This window comes from Marmota marmota, unplaced genomic scaffold, assembly GCF_001458135.2.
Source record: "Marmota marmota marmota unplaced genomic scaffold, marMar, whole genome shotgun sequence".
NCBI lineage: Eukaryota > Metazoa > Chordata > Mammalia > Rodentia > Sciuridae > Marmota > Marmota marmota.
The window spans coordinates 38,188,999-38,208,139 of record NW_026000026.1 but is presented as its reverse complement, the minus strand read 5'-3'; the positions used below and the strand labels follow the sequence as shown (position 1 = coordinate 38,208,139).

The 19,141-nt window shown below is 36.2% G+C and overlaps 1 protein-coding gene across 9 annotated transcripts in view; it reads left to right on the top strand.

The window, feature by feature from the left end:
• The window catches only part of Tasp1 (taspase 1), a 275,265-nt gene that overhangs the window by 113,166 nt on the left and 142,958 nt on the right, over positions 1-19,141 (top strand). For 6 of the 9 annotated variants that reach the window (XM_015482972.2, XM_048811323.1, XM_048811322.1 and 3 more), the window contains one exon: positions 4,905-4,983. In XM_015482972.2, coding sequence (XP_015338458.1) covers positions 4,905-4,983 — 79 coding nt within the window. Of the gene's footprint in view, positions 1-4,904; positions 4,984-19,141 lie in introns of those variants that run through there. The other 3 variants (XR_007350527.1, XR_007350526.1, XR_007350529.1) reach the window with 2 other exon arrangements.

Genomic DNA, 19,141 nt, shown 5'->3' with positions numbered 1-19,141 from the left:
CAATTTTTAAACCACTAGGGATATATTTTTCCCATTAGGAAAAGTAATCATTATTCTTTAACTTTTGTCTAATATAAATTAAAAAAAACTTTTCAAAATAATTTCTTAAAAAAATTCTGTCTAGTATTGATAGGGTTCTTTCTGATCTTTACAACTGGTAATCCTAGTTTTACTACTTTCAATGGGCTGAGTACTGACCTGAATATTTAGTAGATATTTAATAGATGTGTGTTGATTTTCATTGTCAATTTTGTGTGTGTATATATGTGTGTGTGTGTGTGTGTGTGTGTGTGTATCACTCTCTTTAAGACCAAGCTTTATTTGCTTGCTTTTTAGTTAAAAAAAATGATTTTAGAGTTATATTTTTTTATTTTTTTCCATTCAAGTAATCGTAACATTTTGTTTGACAATCTACATCTCTCTTCTGATTAATCATTTTAGGCATTTTGTAGAATAACTAGAATTTCAGGTCACTAACACATGAAATGTAGAAATGAGGATGGTCTGATTTGTGTGACATTTGCTTATTTCCAGATCTCTTACATCTTCTTCACCCCATCCTTCCCATTTCCAACCTTCAGTTTTATATTGAGAATAAAATTTAAAAATTCATTTGAATATTCTAAGCATTCTGAGTATAACCAATTTGGCCCATTACTTAGGGGCTTAATTAATAAGTGTTGAGTATTGAGTGAACAAATTAATTATTCTCATGGAGTCTTTTAAACTAGTTGCGTGGAGGTATTTTTTAAAACTAAGTATTTGGATTTTGTCTTGTGTATGCAGTATGGCTTATCATGCTGTGTGCCCCTCACATATGAGAAAGAGTCAGTGTCACAGTTGCTATGGTTATGATGGTTAGTGATACTTGAAGCAGTATGTCTGATTCAGGGAAGATACCTTTGCAAAGCCCCTAGGAATATTCCTTGATCTTCCCTTTATGTGGACAAGTCACTTACAGTTCAATACTAGGGGGAAGTGGAAGGGAAGAGTAATTACTTTTGTGCTACACTTTGCCTACCATACAGGGGACTTATGGAGAATGATTACCCAACAGTGCTATGAACTCACGACAGAAGTCTTTGTATATCCACAGTATTTTTCCACATTATATAACCTGTGTATTTTTCAAGTTTGGAATAATATACTCAAGCTTGGCATATCGTATTTGGATGCCCTCGTGGAGGAGAGAGAAAAGCCAACAGAGTTGCCTTCATTGCCTAGTAATTCCCATGATTTTCTCATTGTTTTCTGTTTGTTTTAGTTAGCAAGTAGCAATGACAGAACCAAAGATAGTTCTGGACTATGTTACCAGACTATAACATTTAAAAATCTTGAAGCCATTCTACTACCACACATGGGACTATTCTGGAAAAAGAATACTTCTGTAAAATTTATGTGTTTATTTGCTCCACTTGGCTAATTTATGAATATACAACTGTGAGAGCTGAACAAAAAATCAGAAAAGGACATGGGGGAAAGGAGTCAAGGTACTTACAGGAGACGAAGCTGTTTAATTGGATTATATTGCTGGATAAAGGAGATGTGATAAGCCTGAAAATATGAATCATCAGATGAGAGGTAAAGAAGAGTTTTTCACAGAATGAAACAAAATACAAAAGCAAATTGTATCAAAGGTTAATTATTTTTTCAAAATGTGTTGAATTCAGTGCACTTTAAATGCTTAAATTAACTACTTAAAATTTTAGCATATTACCCTGTACTGAAAGCACTGCAGATGAAAAAATAGCAATTTGGATTAGAACTTCCTTCTTTAGTTCACTATAATGATTACACTCACAATTTGGACACAAGAAAGCAATTATTACATTCCACTCCCACTTCCCCTCATGTCACCCCATATAAACACACAATGAGTTTAGTGGGTAAGAGTATGGACTTTAAATTCAGGTAAACCTTTATTCTAATCCCATCTCTCACTTTCCTTTCTCCATACCTTGAGTAAATTACTCAACATCTCTAAGCTCCACTCTCTCTAAGTGTAAAATGAGGATACTAGCTACCTTACCAAGTACTAGAAGATTATATGATGTAACACTTTAAAACTGTGTATCATAGCCCCTAGTTATAACATCCATAGCTACTGTTTATGAAGCACTTGCTTTGTGTAATAGGTTGTTAATTTATGTGATCCTTTGGCAAAACTATGGTAGTGTATATTTTTATCATCTTTATTTTATAGAAGGAGAAACAATGGCTGTTTAGTAATAATAATCACTTATATGACCTACTTTTACTCCACAATAATAACCTTAATAAAATTTTACTACCAGAAAGAAGGAAACTTTTAAAAATTTTATTTTAAAGTCCTGCTTTTGATGTGTTTTCAGCAAAGAAGTAGATAAGAGAGAGATAACATCTTGTTCTTTCTCTCATCTTACCTGCGACTGCCTCAGCCTAACCAATTTCAGAAGGTTAAGAAGGAAGACAACTCGAATTCATGATATTAAGGGAGGGCATTCTAAAGGGAATTTGCTTAGAAGAAACAGAGGGAAGCATAAATATTCTTACTTTCCTAGGGAGACGACTTCCACTGGCTTACTAAGGGGTATTCTTGTAGATTTTTGTACTAGTTTTTTTTTTTTTTTGAGTGCAGACTCCTGGTCAAAGTAATTGAGAGGAATGGAAATGATGATGGGAAAATGTTCAGAGTTTTCAATGAAGAATGATGAACCTTTCCACTAGGGTCTTGTGTTCTCTGAGACTTTGTCTGCCCTAGCACCTGCTGCAAAGAGTACCAGTTGAATGATTACTGTACAAATCTGCTAGTATTATTCTGAACTCCACGTGCTAAATCACTTCTAAAGGGCTTTCAGTTGCCACACTGGCCCAGCAGTTTTGGGAAATGAAACTAAGGCATGTATTTTAGAATCATAGTGTTTTCAAAGCCTGTAACAGATTTCCCACTGTTTGTCATATTTGAAGTGTCCTGTTGAGTTCTTGGTTCTATTTTTTTTAACAAGACTTTTGTTAGTAAAAACTAGAAAGGGCAACTGTAGGTTACATGAATAAATATCCTGGATTCTGAATTATTTCTCAAGGAAAGTGATTAAGAGAGGAGGGGAGGTTGTTTGTCTGAAAATCTTGGGGAATAGCTCACAATTATATGGAAGTTAAGGTATTTCCAGAAATCAGAACCAAGACTAGTAGATAGAAGTTATAATCAAGCAGATATTTGTTCAATCCAAGGATTCCATCAGTGGAAAATGTCCAATAGGGGAATATGTTGTCACATTAGGTAGTTAGATCCTATGCCTGGGATGTTTCCTACTCTGGGTAGAATATTGGAGCAACTGAGTTGTAAGGTCCTTGTGAAAAATAACAGAATATCAAAGTAAGCTGAAATCTTCCTGGCCACCAGTCCCAGTCTTAGCCTAGTCCTTAGAAGTGAGTTCCCAGAAGATAACAGTACTTTTCATGGGAGTATCTTTTTCTCTATCAGTGACAGTGAATACTGAATGTATTATTGTAACTTGCTTTTTTTTAAAATTCAACAATATGTTTGGAGATATTTCCATATCCATTCCTAAAGATTTTTTAAAATCTACTTGTTTTATTTTTAACCTGTGCAACAAATTCCATGTATTTCTCTGCCAAAGTTTATTTAGCCTTTCTTTATGGATAGAAATTTAGTTTTTTTTCCCCCTGTATTTCATTCTTACTAAGCATGTGGTAATGAACTCGTTGAGTTGGCTCCTTGTATTTTTGCAATAGCTAGCCAAGGGTTTTTACTAATTCTCTTCTGAGGAGTGAAAAAGTTATTAGTTATGAGTCCCCTCTCAAAGACAGAGAAGTCATTGTGGATGTTGTGGTGATGAATGTAGACATTCTGGATAGGATTATTGGAAACAAAATAGAAATGATTGTTAAAATCTTTTATATAAATCATAATAGTTTACTGTGTTCCTGGTCATTTCAGACTGATAATCTTTTCTACCACCTAACAAAGTGATTAGCTCAAACAGGCCTTTTTCCTTTCTTTCTTTTCATATGGCAGAATCTAGCACAGTGATGAACATATACTGAGCCCTGTGGTATAGAGTGGTGTGAAGTTCCTATTGTGCTACCCAAATGGAGGCATGGAATAGGACTCCTGAAACAGGATTTCCTAGACAGTGGTTAGAAGGATTATCTGCATTTCTGTACTCTAAGGCCATGTCTTCTCTCAGACACTGAACCAGACAGAATCTCTAGAAATTAGGGTTCTTATCAGCAAGTTGCCCAAGTAATTCAACATGCACTGAGTTTAAAAACCACCTGTTTTAAGGCAACCACACTGATTTCAAGAGACCAGAAGAGCAACTAGCTAACGAACTACAAAAGGAAAAAGTATTTTCAGGGAAGGAATACATTGCTGATGAGACCAAAAAGACTGTATTTTGCTATTTTCTGAGAATGTTTGGATAGGTAGAATAGCTGCAAATGTATTATTTATTTTAATTAATTAATTAGTGTTATTTTTTGATTTGCATATAATATTTGTACATATTTATGAGGTATAACATGATATTTTGATTTATGTATACTCTGGGGTTATCAGAGACTGAGGAGAATAGGGAGGAGATGGGTGGGGAGAGGTTGGTAAATAAGTACCATATTACAGTTAGAGAGGAAGAATAACTTATGGTGTTCTGTGACACAGTGGAAAAAATATAATTAATACTATTGTATTGTATATCTCAAAACAGAAGAAAATGTGGTTTTGAGAGTGTTAAAACCATTGCATAGTTTGCATAGACTCTTTGGCATTATCATTAAGTTGTTCTACGTCATTAGTAAACCAGACTTTATTAGATGGGCATGACTTTGTTTCTTCTGTGAAAGCTGATAATTACATATAATATTCCTGAAATATTATATCTCCCCATTTCCTTTTTTCCTAGGCTGCTCTTTATGGATGTGGCTGCTGGGCTGAAAATACTGGAGTTCATAATCCCTACTCCACAGCTGTGAGTACCTCAGGTATTTGCTGATTTCATGACCATTTTTCATAACTGCAACCCTGTCAGTCATTTAATGACTAAAAGCAATATTTTTAGGGAAACATAAAATATGTTGTAAGACACTACATATACAAAAGCTTTGATGTGTGTAAAAAGATCTTGAGTTTTGGGGAGGTTTTAAGGATTGTTTAGTATCACAGTGTAAATGGTTTGCTAACATTTTTAGTACAACTCTGGAGTTAAGTATAACTTAATTATTTGTATATCAATGTATTTTTTTCTGTAATAGCCCACAACAGTGTCAAATGGATGAAAATGATATATAAACACCAAATAATTTACAAAATTAACAGATCTTTTATTGTATTTAAAATTTTTTTTAGTTGTCAATGGACTTTTATTTTGTTTATTTATATGCAGTGCTGAGAATTGAAGCCAGTGCCTCACACATACTAGGCATGCTTTCTACCACTGAGCTACAACCCCAGCCAGCAAGAGATAATCTCTTGAGTAAAATGTTGACATAAAACATAAAAGGTTATATTTCAAAATGTATAGTTTATAACACCCACTATTCCTCTCACTACACTTTTAATAAAATATAGACTCTCTTTTTGTGCTATATTAGAAAGTCATTATTATTTTATGAGAGAGAGAGAGAGAGAGAGAGTGTGTGTGTGTGTGTGTAGGGGTGGGAAATAGGGGGCTTCAGGGAGTTTTAATAGGCAGAACGATTTTCTATTTCCAAATTTTTATAACACTTGTACTAGATATATTCAATAGCTTTTCTTTTTATATGGTGATGCTGCCGCTTAAAATTATATTAGTTCCTCACATTACCACGTTATCCTTCAAGTTATAGTCCTGTTCTTTTCTCCCCAGTATTCTCAGCTTTATCAGCTAGGTGGACAGATGTGACTGCTTTCACTTCCTTTTTTTTTCTTCTATTTCTTTCCACATTGATTTCTGCCCAACATAGTGATAAACTGCCCACTGGGTCCAGTAGCCCACCTCTGCTTACTGCTTTATTCTTTCTGTGGTCTTTGATGCAGGTATTGCCTGTAGCATAGAACCTGAAACTCTCTTGGTTTGTTCTGCTTCTCTGACCTGCTGCACTTTGGCCTTCTTCACAGATTCTTCTTTTTAGTCCTTCTTCGATAATAATCTCAACTTGGTCCTCTACTAGAGTCTCTCTTCTCCCCTCTTGATGACTTATTGTTACTATAGTTGTTCTCATAATTTCAGTTGGTCTCTCTTTGATATTGCCTTCCATATCTGTGTCTATTCTGGACATTACTCTTGTTTTTTTTTTTGGGGGGGGGGTGGTGTACCAGGGACTGAACTCAGGGGCACTTGGCCACTAAGTCACATTCCCAGCCCTATTTTGTATTTTATTTAGAGACAGGGTCTCACTGAGTTGCTTCGTACCTCAATTTAATGAGGCTGGCTTTGAACTTGTGATCTTCCTACCTTAGCCTCTTGAGCCGCTGAGATTATAGTTGTGCACCACTGTGCCTGGTATGGACATTACTATTGAAGTCCACATGAGTTCTTTCATGAGTCCTTCTTGTTGTACATGCCCCTATGAATATCATATATGTATGTCAGACTCAGTAGGTTGAACAGAACAACTTATTCTTTATCCTCAACCCATGGCCACCTTTTACCTGAATTTCCTAGCTTTTTTATTGCCCCTTACTAACCTATTCTTTGCTTAGCTTGAAATCTTGCCACAATTCTCAAGTTTGTTGCTTCTTTCCATTTCTACTCACCTGATCCTGCTATTTCAGACCTGTGTTCCCCTGCCCACCTGTTGTGGCTGCCTGCTGACTTTGCTTCTTTCCTTGCATCAGTGAAACAATAAGATTATGAGCCACTGGCCTACTGGGTGAAGTTTGGACACAATGTAATGTTGAATTTAAACCATTCTAATATAATTGGGAAAAATTTTGTTTTTAGTCTTTTATTTAGAGAAGATAAGCAGAATGTAATGAGTTAATTTCTAAATTTAATATTAATGGAATCTGAAAATCTTGATGTATAGTATTTATGAATTAGCCAGTGTACACAATTAAGTTTGCTCCTGTGTGTATGGAAAATAGTTGTATGTGAAAAAACTGTAGTCTAAAACATATAATTCCTTGTTTCATTTTTTATTTTCTCAAAGAGATTTTAGTTGGTATCATATATTGTGTCGATTTTTTTTTTTTTTTTGGTTAATATGTATTTCTGTAAGTTAAGTTTATTGTCTAGATGTTGCTCTTATATATAGGTGTGAGGAACAGAAGTATATTTTAAATCAAGATTCTGAGTACCTGCCTGGGCCACTTTGAGATTACATTCCCTTGAGTTTATGTACCTCCATAGCCCAACACACTTTTTAAAAATTAGTGTCATAGAAGTTGGATAAAAGCTTACTTTGTCAATTTAATTCTATTAAGAGGAGTGTAATTTAAAGCTAAAATTATAAAAATGAGGTCTTTCCTTTTTCGTCTTGGATATTTTCTCATTTGTCCAACTGCATTAGTTGAGATAGTTCCATATGACTAAAGATACTTTTGAGTTACCAGATTATGACATCCAGAGTAGCCTTTTAACTTTGATATCCAGCTTATCATATTGCATCTTTGCAGGACTGGTGAGATGTTAGGGTCATGTGGTTATGCTCAGAATTCTCTATCCCTGGGAGTTGATGCCTATATTAAAGGCCTCAACTGATAATTGCTGTCTGCCTTTGCAAATAGCCTCCCAGGCCGGCATCACCATAGCAACTGGGCCATCTTGACCTGTACCTTTGCACAGGCAGTTCACAGGAGAGTGCAGACATGAGAAAGTCAGAGGCCATGATTCAAATCATCATTCCCCACAAAGACTTGTGCCTCAGACTGTTGTAGAAAATCCAGAAAACTGATCAGCATTTTGGGTTTATGTATCTTGGAAAGTGATAATTGAAAAGCAGGATAAGCAGGATAGGACTCTATTGAGGCCAGAAAGGTGATTTGGTCATTAGCTTAGGGGATAAACTCCACCATCTTTTTCTCATTGTTGGTTGGGAAGGAATGAGTTGAGGGATAGAGTGACAGGAGCTGATCTTGTAAACTCTTGACTAATGTTCTGGTGTCAAGGGAATTTGCCTCATTAGGGATGGAGCAGAGCAAACAACTTGGTTCTTGTCCAGATTTACTAACTGTCGAACCTGAGCAGGGCATTATTTGTACAATAATGTGCAATATTATTTGCACATTATTTGGAATAATATCTACCAGTGCTGTGAGAACTGAATGAGATGACATATGGAAGATACTTAGTGTATGTCTTCATCCAGTGTTCCATTGAATCTCAGTCACTATCTTTTATAAAACACACTATTATTTTTATACCTCTAAGAAAAGGAAAAATGCAGCCAGTTGAAGCATGACACACTGCTTTCTCATCACTTAATTTTTTAAAATATTTTTTATACCTTTATTTTTATATGGTGTTGAGGATTGAACGCAGTGCCTCCACATGCTAGGCAAGCACTCTATCATTGAGCTACAACCACAGCCCCTCATATCTTAATTTTTGGTTGTTACTTTATAAGTAAGTATAGAATTGGGTAATGAGAATTTTTTACTTCACTGATAATAAATTCACACCCCATTGCTATTTCCATGCCTTCCTATATACATAATCATTTTAAATTTCAGTTCTATATCATACTGTAATCATTTGAAACACATCTTAAATAGCAAGTAAACTGAACTCATGTAGTTCTAACATGGAACATACTGAACGGTCAACCAACAGGAACATGAGGCAGTGGCAACTCCATTACCACCGCAGCCCATAGGCAGCATGGGAGGATGTCATCAATTGTAATGAACTCCTGATACCAGAACTTTTAAATATGAAAAAAGTGGAATTTGGAATTGACAGTCTAAAGATTTTCTTATTTTCAGCTTTTTTTGTGTGTGTGAAAATGAAAAAACGATTCAGGCCCTTTCAAAAGCAGAAAGATAAATGCTTGAGGAAAGAAGGGCCATGGGTATATTTGTGTCTCCTATGTGTCTGGCACAGAACCTTGCACATGGTAAAGAGTCTAATATACAAATAAAAATTACTAAATGCATGTGTGATTCCAACCTCTTCTAGGATGCTTACTTTTTCTAAAAGATTATGTACCATAGAATTTTTAAAAATAGCATTTAAAATATGATTCAATTTTGCCAACTTTGTATTCACACATAATTTTTCAGTAGCACATCAGATGCATGCTCTAAGATAACATCTGTGCTTTGTCTCTGGCTATGGAAAGGAAGAGCAAATAATCAGGATTAGAAGATCAGAGGAGGAAAAAATCAGATTAAATTTATGCTCTGGTTGACCTTAATTTTGGTCTTCTGTAATTTGTCCCTCCCTCCCTCCCATCCTTCCTTCTTTCCTTCCTTCCTTCCTTCCCTTAAAGAGAAATAGTGAGTCCAGAGGGTATTAATGGTATCTGATTGGAGGTCAAAAGATGTAAGCTTCAATCTGTTTCTTAAAGGGTTCTGATGTGAAGACAGATAGGCTACCTGATTTCTGTTACGAGGCCCAGTGATTTATGATTTTCTAGGTCCTTGGCTTTTTTAGGTCTTGGTTCTGGACAGTCCTAGGAACCTGAGGGCTGTGAGAACTATTACTGTGATTACTAGGAGTTGTTTTAGAGCTGAATGGGATTTTTAAAAATGCAAACATTAAGAACAACCTTATACCTTAATATTTTTGAGCTCATGCTTTAGGTCTTCTACTGAAGGACTGGAAGAGTTTTTTTTTTTTTTTTTAGTTTCTCAATATAAGGAGCTACCAAATGTCTCTTGCTCCTCTATGGAAGATTGTTCAATGGGTCTGTGCTCCAAAACTCCCTCAAGGGACTTTTCTCAGAAGGGGAAGAGGCACCTTCCTGTGAGAGGGAATTTAAATGCAGCAGGAGCCAACATGAGAGTGTTGCTGAGATGTCTATAAGTGCTATGTGGTCACTGCTTTTTAGGGATGGGGAGAAGACAGTCAGGAAACCATACTTCAGCTTCTTTCTCTGTGCAAAAGGCACCGTTGGTGAATAAAAGCCTAATAATACTCAGGACTCTGTGCATGTCACCTAGGGATTCATTTTTCCTTCTGGTTCTTTACACATTTCTTAACATCTTCAAGGTGAAACTTTAAGGAATTGTCAGCACTTGAGATTTGTTATTTTTTCTAGTTTCTTCATTTACTCCCCAGTCCCCGTTTTTTTTGTACTTGGGGTTGAACCCAAGGGCAATTAACCACTGAGCTACATCCTTAGCCCTTCTTATTTTTTATTTTGAGACACGGCCTTGTTAAGTTGCTGAGGTTGGCTTTGAACTTTCCATACTCCTGCCTCACCCACCTGAGCTGCTGGGATTACAGGCATGAACCACCATGCCCAGCTTCATTTATTATTTTTTTGTGGGGGCAGGGTACCAGAGCTTGAACTAAGGGACATTCGACCACTGAGCAACATCCTTAGGCCTATTTTGTATTTATATTTTATTTAGAGTCTCACTGAGTTGCTTATCACCTTGCTTTTGCTAAGGCTGGCTTTGAACTCACGATCCTCCTGCCTCAGCCTCCTGAGCCTCTGGGATTACAGGTGTGTGTCACTGTGCCTGTCTGTTTATTCTTTTCTTTTTTTTTTTTGGTACTGGGATTGAACTCAGGGGCACTCGGCCACTGATTCATATCCTCAGCTCTATTTTGTATTTTATTTAGAGACAGGGTCTCACTGAGTTGTTTAGCACCTCGCTTTTTACTGAGACTGGCTTTGAACTCATGATCCTCCTGCCTCAGCCTCCTGAGCCGATGGAATTACAGGCATGCGCTACCGCGCCCGGCTTTATTTATTCTTATAACTACTTTAGTCAGGCCTTCTCCTCGACCACTCCACCAGTCTTCTCTTGTCAAGATTAACAGTTAGCTTTCAAAATCCAGTTCATTTCTTAGTCCTGTGAATACCATTTGACAGAGTTGTTTGAATGATTTGCTTCTCCTGAAAATACTGTTCTTGATAGACTTCAGGGGGCACACTTTCCTGGTATTCTACCTCTCTGGCTACTCATTATAAGTATCCTTTTTTACTGTTTTTCATCTCTTTTACTGCTTTGTGTTGCAGTGCCCCAAGGACTAGTGGTCCCTGAACCTCTTCCTTCTTTGTATATGTACTCCCATGGTCTGTCATTTAATCTAATGGTTAAGTATCACCTATATATGCTGACAACTCCCATATTTTTATCTTCAATTTGGGCCTCTCCCTAGAACTTAGTTATAATTCAACTTCTTGTAAAAAGTCTTCACTCATATTTCTAATGAACATCTCAAATTTAGCATGTCCAATATGAGCTCTTGATATTGCTCACCTCTCCCTCTCAAAAACGTGTTCTCTTGAAATGTTTTCCACACAACATGTGGCAACTTTGTCGTCCCAGTAACTCCCAGTAACTTCCAGTAAAACCTTGGAGCCATCGTTGGTCCTCTTTTTATCTCACTCTCACCTAATCTCTGGCTAAATATATTTTAAACAAATCACTTCTTAGCATCTGCGCTGCTACTAACAGATCCAAGATGCTGTTGCCTCTTCTCTGGCCTATGGCAGTAATACCCTTGCTGTTCTTTTGCTTTTTGCTTAATCTTCCTTTATTCAATTCTCAACATGAAGGTTTTTGATCACCCTAACTGAAATTATGTCTTTCTCTCCTTTGAACTGTCCAATTGCTTCCCATCTTTTTTTTAAATTTTTTTTTTAGTTGTAGATGAACACATATCTTTATTTATTTATTTTTAATGTGGTGCTGAGGATCTAACCCAGTGCTTTATATGTGCTAGGCAAGCCTTTACCACTGAGCCGCAACCCCCTTCCCCCTTCCCATCTTATTCAATGGAAAAGCTAAAGTCCTTATTAAGGATCCAACTTCCCTTCATATTTCAGCTCTTACCTTGTTCTTCCTTTGTTCATTCAATTCCAGCTGTGATGGTTGCCTTGCTTTATTCCAAACATGCCATATACATTCCCACCTAAGGACCTGTGCCTGAGTTGCTTTCTATCCTTTAACTCTCTACCCTTAGGAACTCATACCTCAGCCTCCACTCTTTAAGTCTTTATTCACATGATTTGATTTGTTGCTGAGATCTTCTTTGACCATCCTTTAATAAACATGTAACTGTTCTTACTCTCCTTCAATGTTTTATTTTGTCCATTGTATGTATCATCATCTAACATTTTATATCTTATATCTTTGTTTTCTATTCACTCTAAATTCCATAGAGTCAGGGTTTCCAACAGTTTTGTTTACTGATGTGCAAATGGTGCTCATCGCGTATAATTCCTGATGTTGGTTGAATGAATGAATGTGAATGAGAAATAAATACATTGGGCTGGGATGAGGGAGGCAAGCTCAGGTGAGTCAGGGCGGAGAGAAAGGTAAGTGAGGGGTTGGGAGTGATACATTCTAACGACAGCAGAGGATGCCTGAGGAAGCTGCACAATGATAAAGTATCTGGAGTTTAATTTAATATCATAGATGATAGTCTCTGGAAGACTTTAAGTAACTTTTTTGTATGATGTGGGGATCCTTTTGAATTGGAGGATGCTTATACTGTTAGAAGCACATGAAGATAGATGTTTAATTTCTCAGGTTGTTCTGGAAAAATGAGCAATGATTCAGACAGTAAGAAGCAAGACTAGTCAAGAAGTAAAAGTACACAGCTGTTAATCCTGTTGGTAGAATCCAGACTCTTCAGCCCACTCTGGTTCTTTAATCTGCCTTATTAGGAACTGCTATTTCTCTCTACAGGGGTGACACTTGGCTTCTTAGAAGCTTCTTGTACTTATGAAATAAAAAGCTTCCATAAGCTTGTCATATTTGTCAGGATTCTTAGAATACTCGGGTTAAGGAACAGCCACTTACGCTAAAATAATTTGAGACACAATATGTAGAATTGGGAATAATGCCGAGAAATCTTTTGTGAATTATGACTTCTAGATGTGAGTGTAGATAAAACCTTCATACTTGTAAACATCATCATCTTAAAAGCAGTTGACTTTTTGGTCTGTTTGGTTATTGGGGGGAGGGGAAAGATACCATTGATGTATAGATAGCAGAGTATATGAACTGCCAGCACATTTCCAAGAAATAAAGTAATTATCTGGGTTGGGAATTCTATTCTGAGACTGTTGCATACTGTTAATTAGGTCACTTCATATCTGATGAACTATTAATATATTATTTCCTGCCTTTTAAATAACTAAAGTCACTGATGGATCAAAATAAAATAGAATTCTGAATTATGTCAGATCATTTTCTCAGAAACCAGTTAAATGTCGATGGCTTTTGTTATCATGTATCTTAGAGGTTTTAAATGAGTGAATTTTTTTCCCCATTGTGAAATAATGCATACTCATTGAAGATAATTTGGAAATGAAACTGATAATTTTGCCTTCCTGTGATAGTCATTATTAATATTTTTGGTGGATTTTTGCCATGAAACAAAGGGGGGAATGCCATTAACTTGTAATGTGCTTTATTTTTCAAATATTGTGTAAGGAACATTTTAACATATAATTAGACATCATTCAAAAAATTTAAAGGATTTGAAGGCTGTCTTTGCATGTATACATAAATTCAGGTATTTTGCTCCTCAGTAAGATGAATTGTAGTTGTTCCAATGTATTAAAGTAACAGCTCTTTTAGAGGCTATACTCTAGTCTGGATATGAAAGAAGTAAAGACATAGTCCTTGTCCTCAAAGGGCTTGAAAACTGTGGCTTTACTTGATAACCTAACGAAGTTTCTTGCCAATATATGTTGATACATTGAGAGTTTGCTAGCTCTTAACGAGGCTCTGTTGCATCTATTCATGTAGGTAATGTACACTACAGTGACTCCCTAGGGGCCGTGTGTGGACATCTTTGTTTGTGTACCTAATGACTTGACCATTGTAGCCATTAGTACATTCCCTTTCTGTCCCCATCTTGCCCCCAAATTGCTCCAAACCAGTGTTGGTTAGTGTAACACTACTTGTGACACTCTTAAACTGACTGAAATGTCACCATCTCCCTGAGCTCCAGGAGAACTCAGAACATCATGGAGGAAGATGTTTTTCTCTGAGATTGTTGACCTAGGTTACAGTAGATCAGGTGATCCCCAAAGATTTTTTTTTTTTTTTTATGTTTGCAATTTCTAAGACTTTTTCCTTCTAGATTCTTAGTTTGCATTGCTTGTTGTCATTTTGCTTTGTTGCTGTTTTGTGAAAGAACAGACTTCTAATTTTGAAATACAAAGTGAAGAAATAGTAAAAACAGAGGCATAAGATCAAGTGATGGGTTAAAATGCTAACGCCATGATCCTTGATGTAATTCTCCCTTTGATTGTTCTCGCTTGAAAGAATGCTTTTTCCTTCCTATTGTCGAGTACTACCTGCTGTCAGTTGGAGAGGAGTAAGTAGAGCAACTCCTCAAAAGATTTTCTAAGCTCCCATCATATGGTTCCCAGAAACAGAGCTGGATTTTCATTTCTTCTTTCATTCAACAGGAGTCCCTTTCATGTTTGAAAATTGAAAACGCGTGTTTTTCAGTGTGGAGCGAGGATGTGTGCGCCCTCTGGCACACCTGTTTCTAATTTCCTGACTTGAAAGCATAACCCATCAAAAGGAGCAGAAAAACAATTTCTTTCTGACACGCTGCTTCGTGGCCCTTACTGGACTGAAGGCCTTCATGGCTTTGCCTTCTTGGTTCCCTCTGTAGAAGGTTCTTGTTAGAGACAGAATTCACTTAATTCAGCCAGTGCCTTTTATAGCACAAGGCCATTTTTGGTATTATTCTGTTGGAGTGGTGGTTCTTTTTAGCTCAGGAGATTTGCTTGAAATAAGGTTTACTTAAAAAAGGACACAGAAAGATCTTTAAAATTTTTAAGCATTAAATTTAGCCAGGCAATGTGTTGGAAAGTTAGATGTAAGCTAATCAGTAAGCCGATTGGCCAGGAGAAGGGATTGGTTGAGCATATGAATGTTTAAATTCCATAGTGCTGTTTAACATAACTCAAATATTTCCAATGTGATACTTCAGATTTTGTGTACTTTCAAGTCTTGCCAGCTTAAATGACTAGGAGGCACAATGTGTTGACTTTAAATTTTGTAAATTGATAATTTGTTGCTACGAAAGTTGTACATGGTATAACTCATCACTTTCTGAAGGTACATAGTATGTCTGATGTTAGCAAGCAGTTACAAAAAAATTGATGCTGAGGGAATTTGAGGCTTTGTTTTCAAATGCTTGAAGTATGGATCTTCAGTTCCTTTTAAGGTTTCCCTGAACATTTTCAGCATAAGGTACTTGGTTCTTTAGACATACACTTTGGTTTGGGCTTTCTGCTTCTAAGAGTTCTTTGGGATAATAATCTTAATGGTGTATCCTAAAAACAGTTTCTCAGGTTATTATTATTATTATTTTATTTATTCTTTTTTTTTTTGGTACTTGGGATTAAACCCAGGAATGCTTTGCCACTGAGCTGCATCCCCAGCCCTTTTCTTATCTTTTTGTTTTGTGATAGGGTTTCACTAAGTTGTTCAGACTGGCCTTGAACTCATGATCACCTGCCTCAGCCTCCTGAGGTACTGGGATTACAGATGTGCATCACCAGGGTGATGATGATGATGATGATGATTGTTGTTGTTTTAAAACTAACTCTTCTCAAACTTTGGTTTGTATGAATCACATGGGGGTTTTGTTAAACATGCAGAACATGATCCAGTAAGTCTGAGATAAGTCCTGGGATCCTTCATTTTTCACAAGTTCCCAGGTGATATCAGTGCTGTTGGTTCGTAATAATTGGTTTGTAGATAGTACTTTAGGCAATAAGACATTTCACTGGGCAAAGTGATGCTGTCCCCTAGCTGTGTCTCACATACAATATCTGGTACATACAATTTACCAGTCTCTCTTTTCATTGTATTTGGTGAATATTAAGAAGATTTGACTCAGCCAGAATCACACCTGTGATCCTAGCTACTTGGGAGTCTGATGTAAGAGGATAAGTTCAAGGCTAGTCTGGGAAATTTAGTGAGACCCTCTCAAAATAAAATATAATAAAAGGGCTGGGGTGGTGGGAAGTGCTGGGGATATAGCTCAGTGGTAGAGCACTTGCCTAGCATGCACAGGGCCCTGAGTTTAATTCCCAGTACTAAGAGAAGAAAAAGAAAGGAAAAAAAAAAAAAGGAGGAGGAGGAAAAGGAGAAGATCAAACTGTAGGGTATTGTTGCAAGTATTAACGAATAGTTTAAGTTACATTGAGCTAGCATGGATAAGGACTACCAAAATGGGATTATTGTGCTGGAAGTAGTAATATCTATGCTTCCTGACTCTCATGGGCTACACCTAGCCTTGTAAATTAGCAAAGATTCTTGTTATAAATAGAAGTGTATAAAACAAAGTGCTAGTTCTAAAAATTGAGAGAGGAATTATAAAGCCACAATTGCTGAATCAAATATATTTTATTTTAATCAGCTTTGTCCATGATGACTGGTTAATTTGGGCAAAAATATTTATTAGTGAGTCATACAGAAGAAGTAGGGACATGTACAAGCAAAAATGTAGCAACCATCAGTTTTCATTCTTATTACCTCGTTTTTGGAATACTACCTTGTTATTGAATATACATTGTGATTCTCATTAGTGAATTGTAGCATGATCCAGATCATAGTATAAAATGTCATGACCGAAAGACACCTTGCATTGTTTTAGAATATTTTGTTCATATCATGAAAAGTATATTTAGTTTTATTTATTTGTAATTTTTTTTAACCTTTGATGACATATAATTGAAATAAATGCTGACTAATTGAAGCATGGATAGTTGTTTGTAAAAAGTCTGAGTTGGGGGCTGGGGTTGTAGCTGAATGGTAGAGTGCTTACCTTGCAAGTGTAAGACACTGAGTTCAAGCCTCAGAACCACATACAAATAAATAAATATAGGTAATATGTCTATATACAAATAAAAAATATTTAAAAATTAATAGTAACAAAAATCTGAGTTGGGCATTGTAGAATTGAAGACTTCAATTAAAATTCCACAGTGGTATTTTAGCTCCACATGTACCCACATTGAATGGAAGCACATTGAGGTGGGGAAGGATTATGGGATTTGTAAACAGACTTGGGTTGGAATCCTAATGGAGGAGGCAGATTGGATAGATTGTGTTCACCAGTCCTAGGATCAGGACATCTTTCCTTATGGAGGAAAGACCTATAGATATGCTAATTAGCACTGATTGTTTTCACCTGGCACTATTGCATTTCCTGTTAGTTGGGACTCAGGGTTATTGCTGTTTAGTAATCCTGAGGATTTCTGGTTTTTGTATTTTTCCTCTCTTCTAGTTTTAAATTTAAGAATATTTTTACTGTTTTTTCATAATTATAAGAAAGTATGTATTTTGTAATCTATCATGTTTATCACTTTTTCTTAACATTGATGATAGAATGATAAGCTATTGATTGTATTCTGCTGTGATGATGTGGTATTGGGTTCTTAGAAATGTAAAAAGATAATTTGTTTCAATGTAGCTAAGGTAGCTAGTAAAATTCATGTCAGAGGATCATAAAGATTGGAATATTTATTAAGCATTTGTTTCATCTGAGTTCTTCCTTGTCCTTAAAATTTAGATTTGCCTCTGCTTTACATATTATGCCTTATTTCTCATGCTATAGTAAATGGGATATACAGATATAATATTCTCAACTTTTTCATGTTTTTGTTTTATATATTCTTATTAGTCTGATTGGCCTTATCTGCTTTGATTTCGTTCTGCATCTAAGTAGGATTTTCTTTCTTGTAGTTTTTCTCACTAGAATTATAATCTGTTTGGATCTAGAGTAAACATAAACAATATAATTCTGAGCTTTCCTCAGAACAACCTTTGCAGGCTAAACCCTGCCTATGCCATCAGGTTCATGCCATCAAGTTCATGGATAGTTTTTAGCAGCTCATTGTGTGAATTTCACAGATAATTTTTATTTTAACCTACAATCATGGATGACTCTTTTTAACAGGAAACCTTAGTTACCATTGTTCACTCTTTATTGCTGTTGTTGCAATGTAAACATGTTAGCACAGTTTCTTGAGGAGTGAATATTTCTGCATCTCCACCTAGTTAGAATCCCTTCCTTCCTTATCTATCTGATGGGTGAGGCCTGGTTTATCCTTCAAGACTGAGTCCAAATGTCTTCTCTTTCGTGCAGTTTTTCTTCCTTTCTTTTCCCCTCTCTTCTTTCCCTTCCTCTCCTTTCCTCCCTCTCTTCCTACTTTTTCTCCTTGCCCAACTCCAAAGATTTACTTCCTCTGAAGTCAGTGGTGCCGTAATATGACACATATATCACTTGTATCATTGTTCTTCAACACAAAGCCTGGGATCTCCTTGAGGAAGAGGCTGGTAGGTAAAAAACACAGAAAGTGCTTAATAAATATCTGTTGAATTGAATTCAGGAGCTCTTTGCCTGTTTTGAAGCACTGTCAAAGAGATTCTGATGGGTAAATTAATTGCTTGTTTTACATCAAAAAGCCAGAACTAGCACTCTTGTTCAAGTACTTAGGTATTCATGGTAGAGGCTGTTGGTTTATTTATAAAATGGAGCTTTTGCTTTAGTTTGGTTTAGTTTTGGTAAAGTGTATTACTTTTAAATTTCTTTTCCCTTATTGTAATACATTGGGATCCCTGAGTTAAGATGATCAGCTTAAAATTTTCTGACATAACAATGGTGTGAAAGTGGTATATAATTCAATAGGAATTGTGCTTTGAATTTTAGTAGTTTTGAGCTAGTGGTACTTAGTATGATACTCTCTAGGTAGTGGCATTGAGTGGCAGCTCACAGTCAGCTGCATAATCATAAAGGTAAATAACTGATACTCTACAGTAGATTGTGTTGCTGACGTGTATTAAATTAATTTTTGACTCATGATATTTTCAACTTATGATGGGTTTAGTTGAGTGTAACTCTATTGTAAGTTGAGGAGTATTTGTGATTATATGCTTTGGGTTGCAAGTGATAGAAATCACAACTCCAGGGGCTGGGGATATAGCTCAGTTGGTAGAGTGCTTGCCTCATATGCACAAGGCCCTGGGTTCAACCCCAGCACCAAAAAAAAAAAAAAAAAA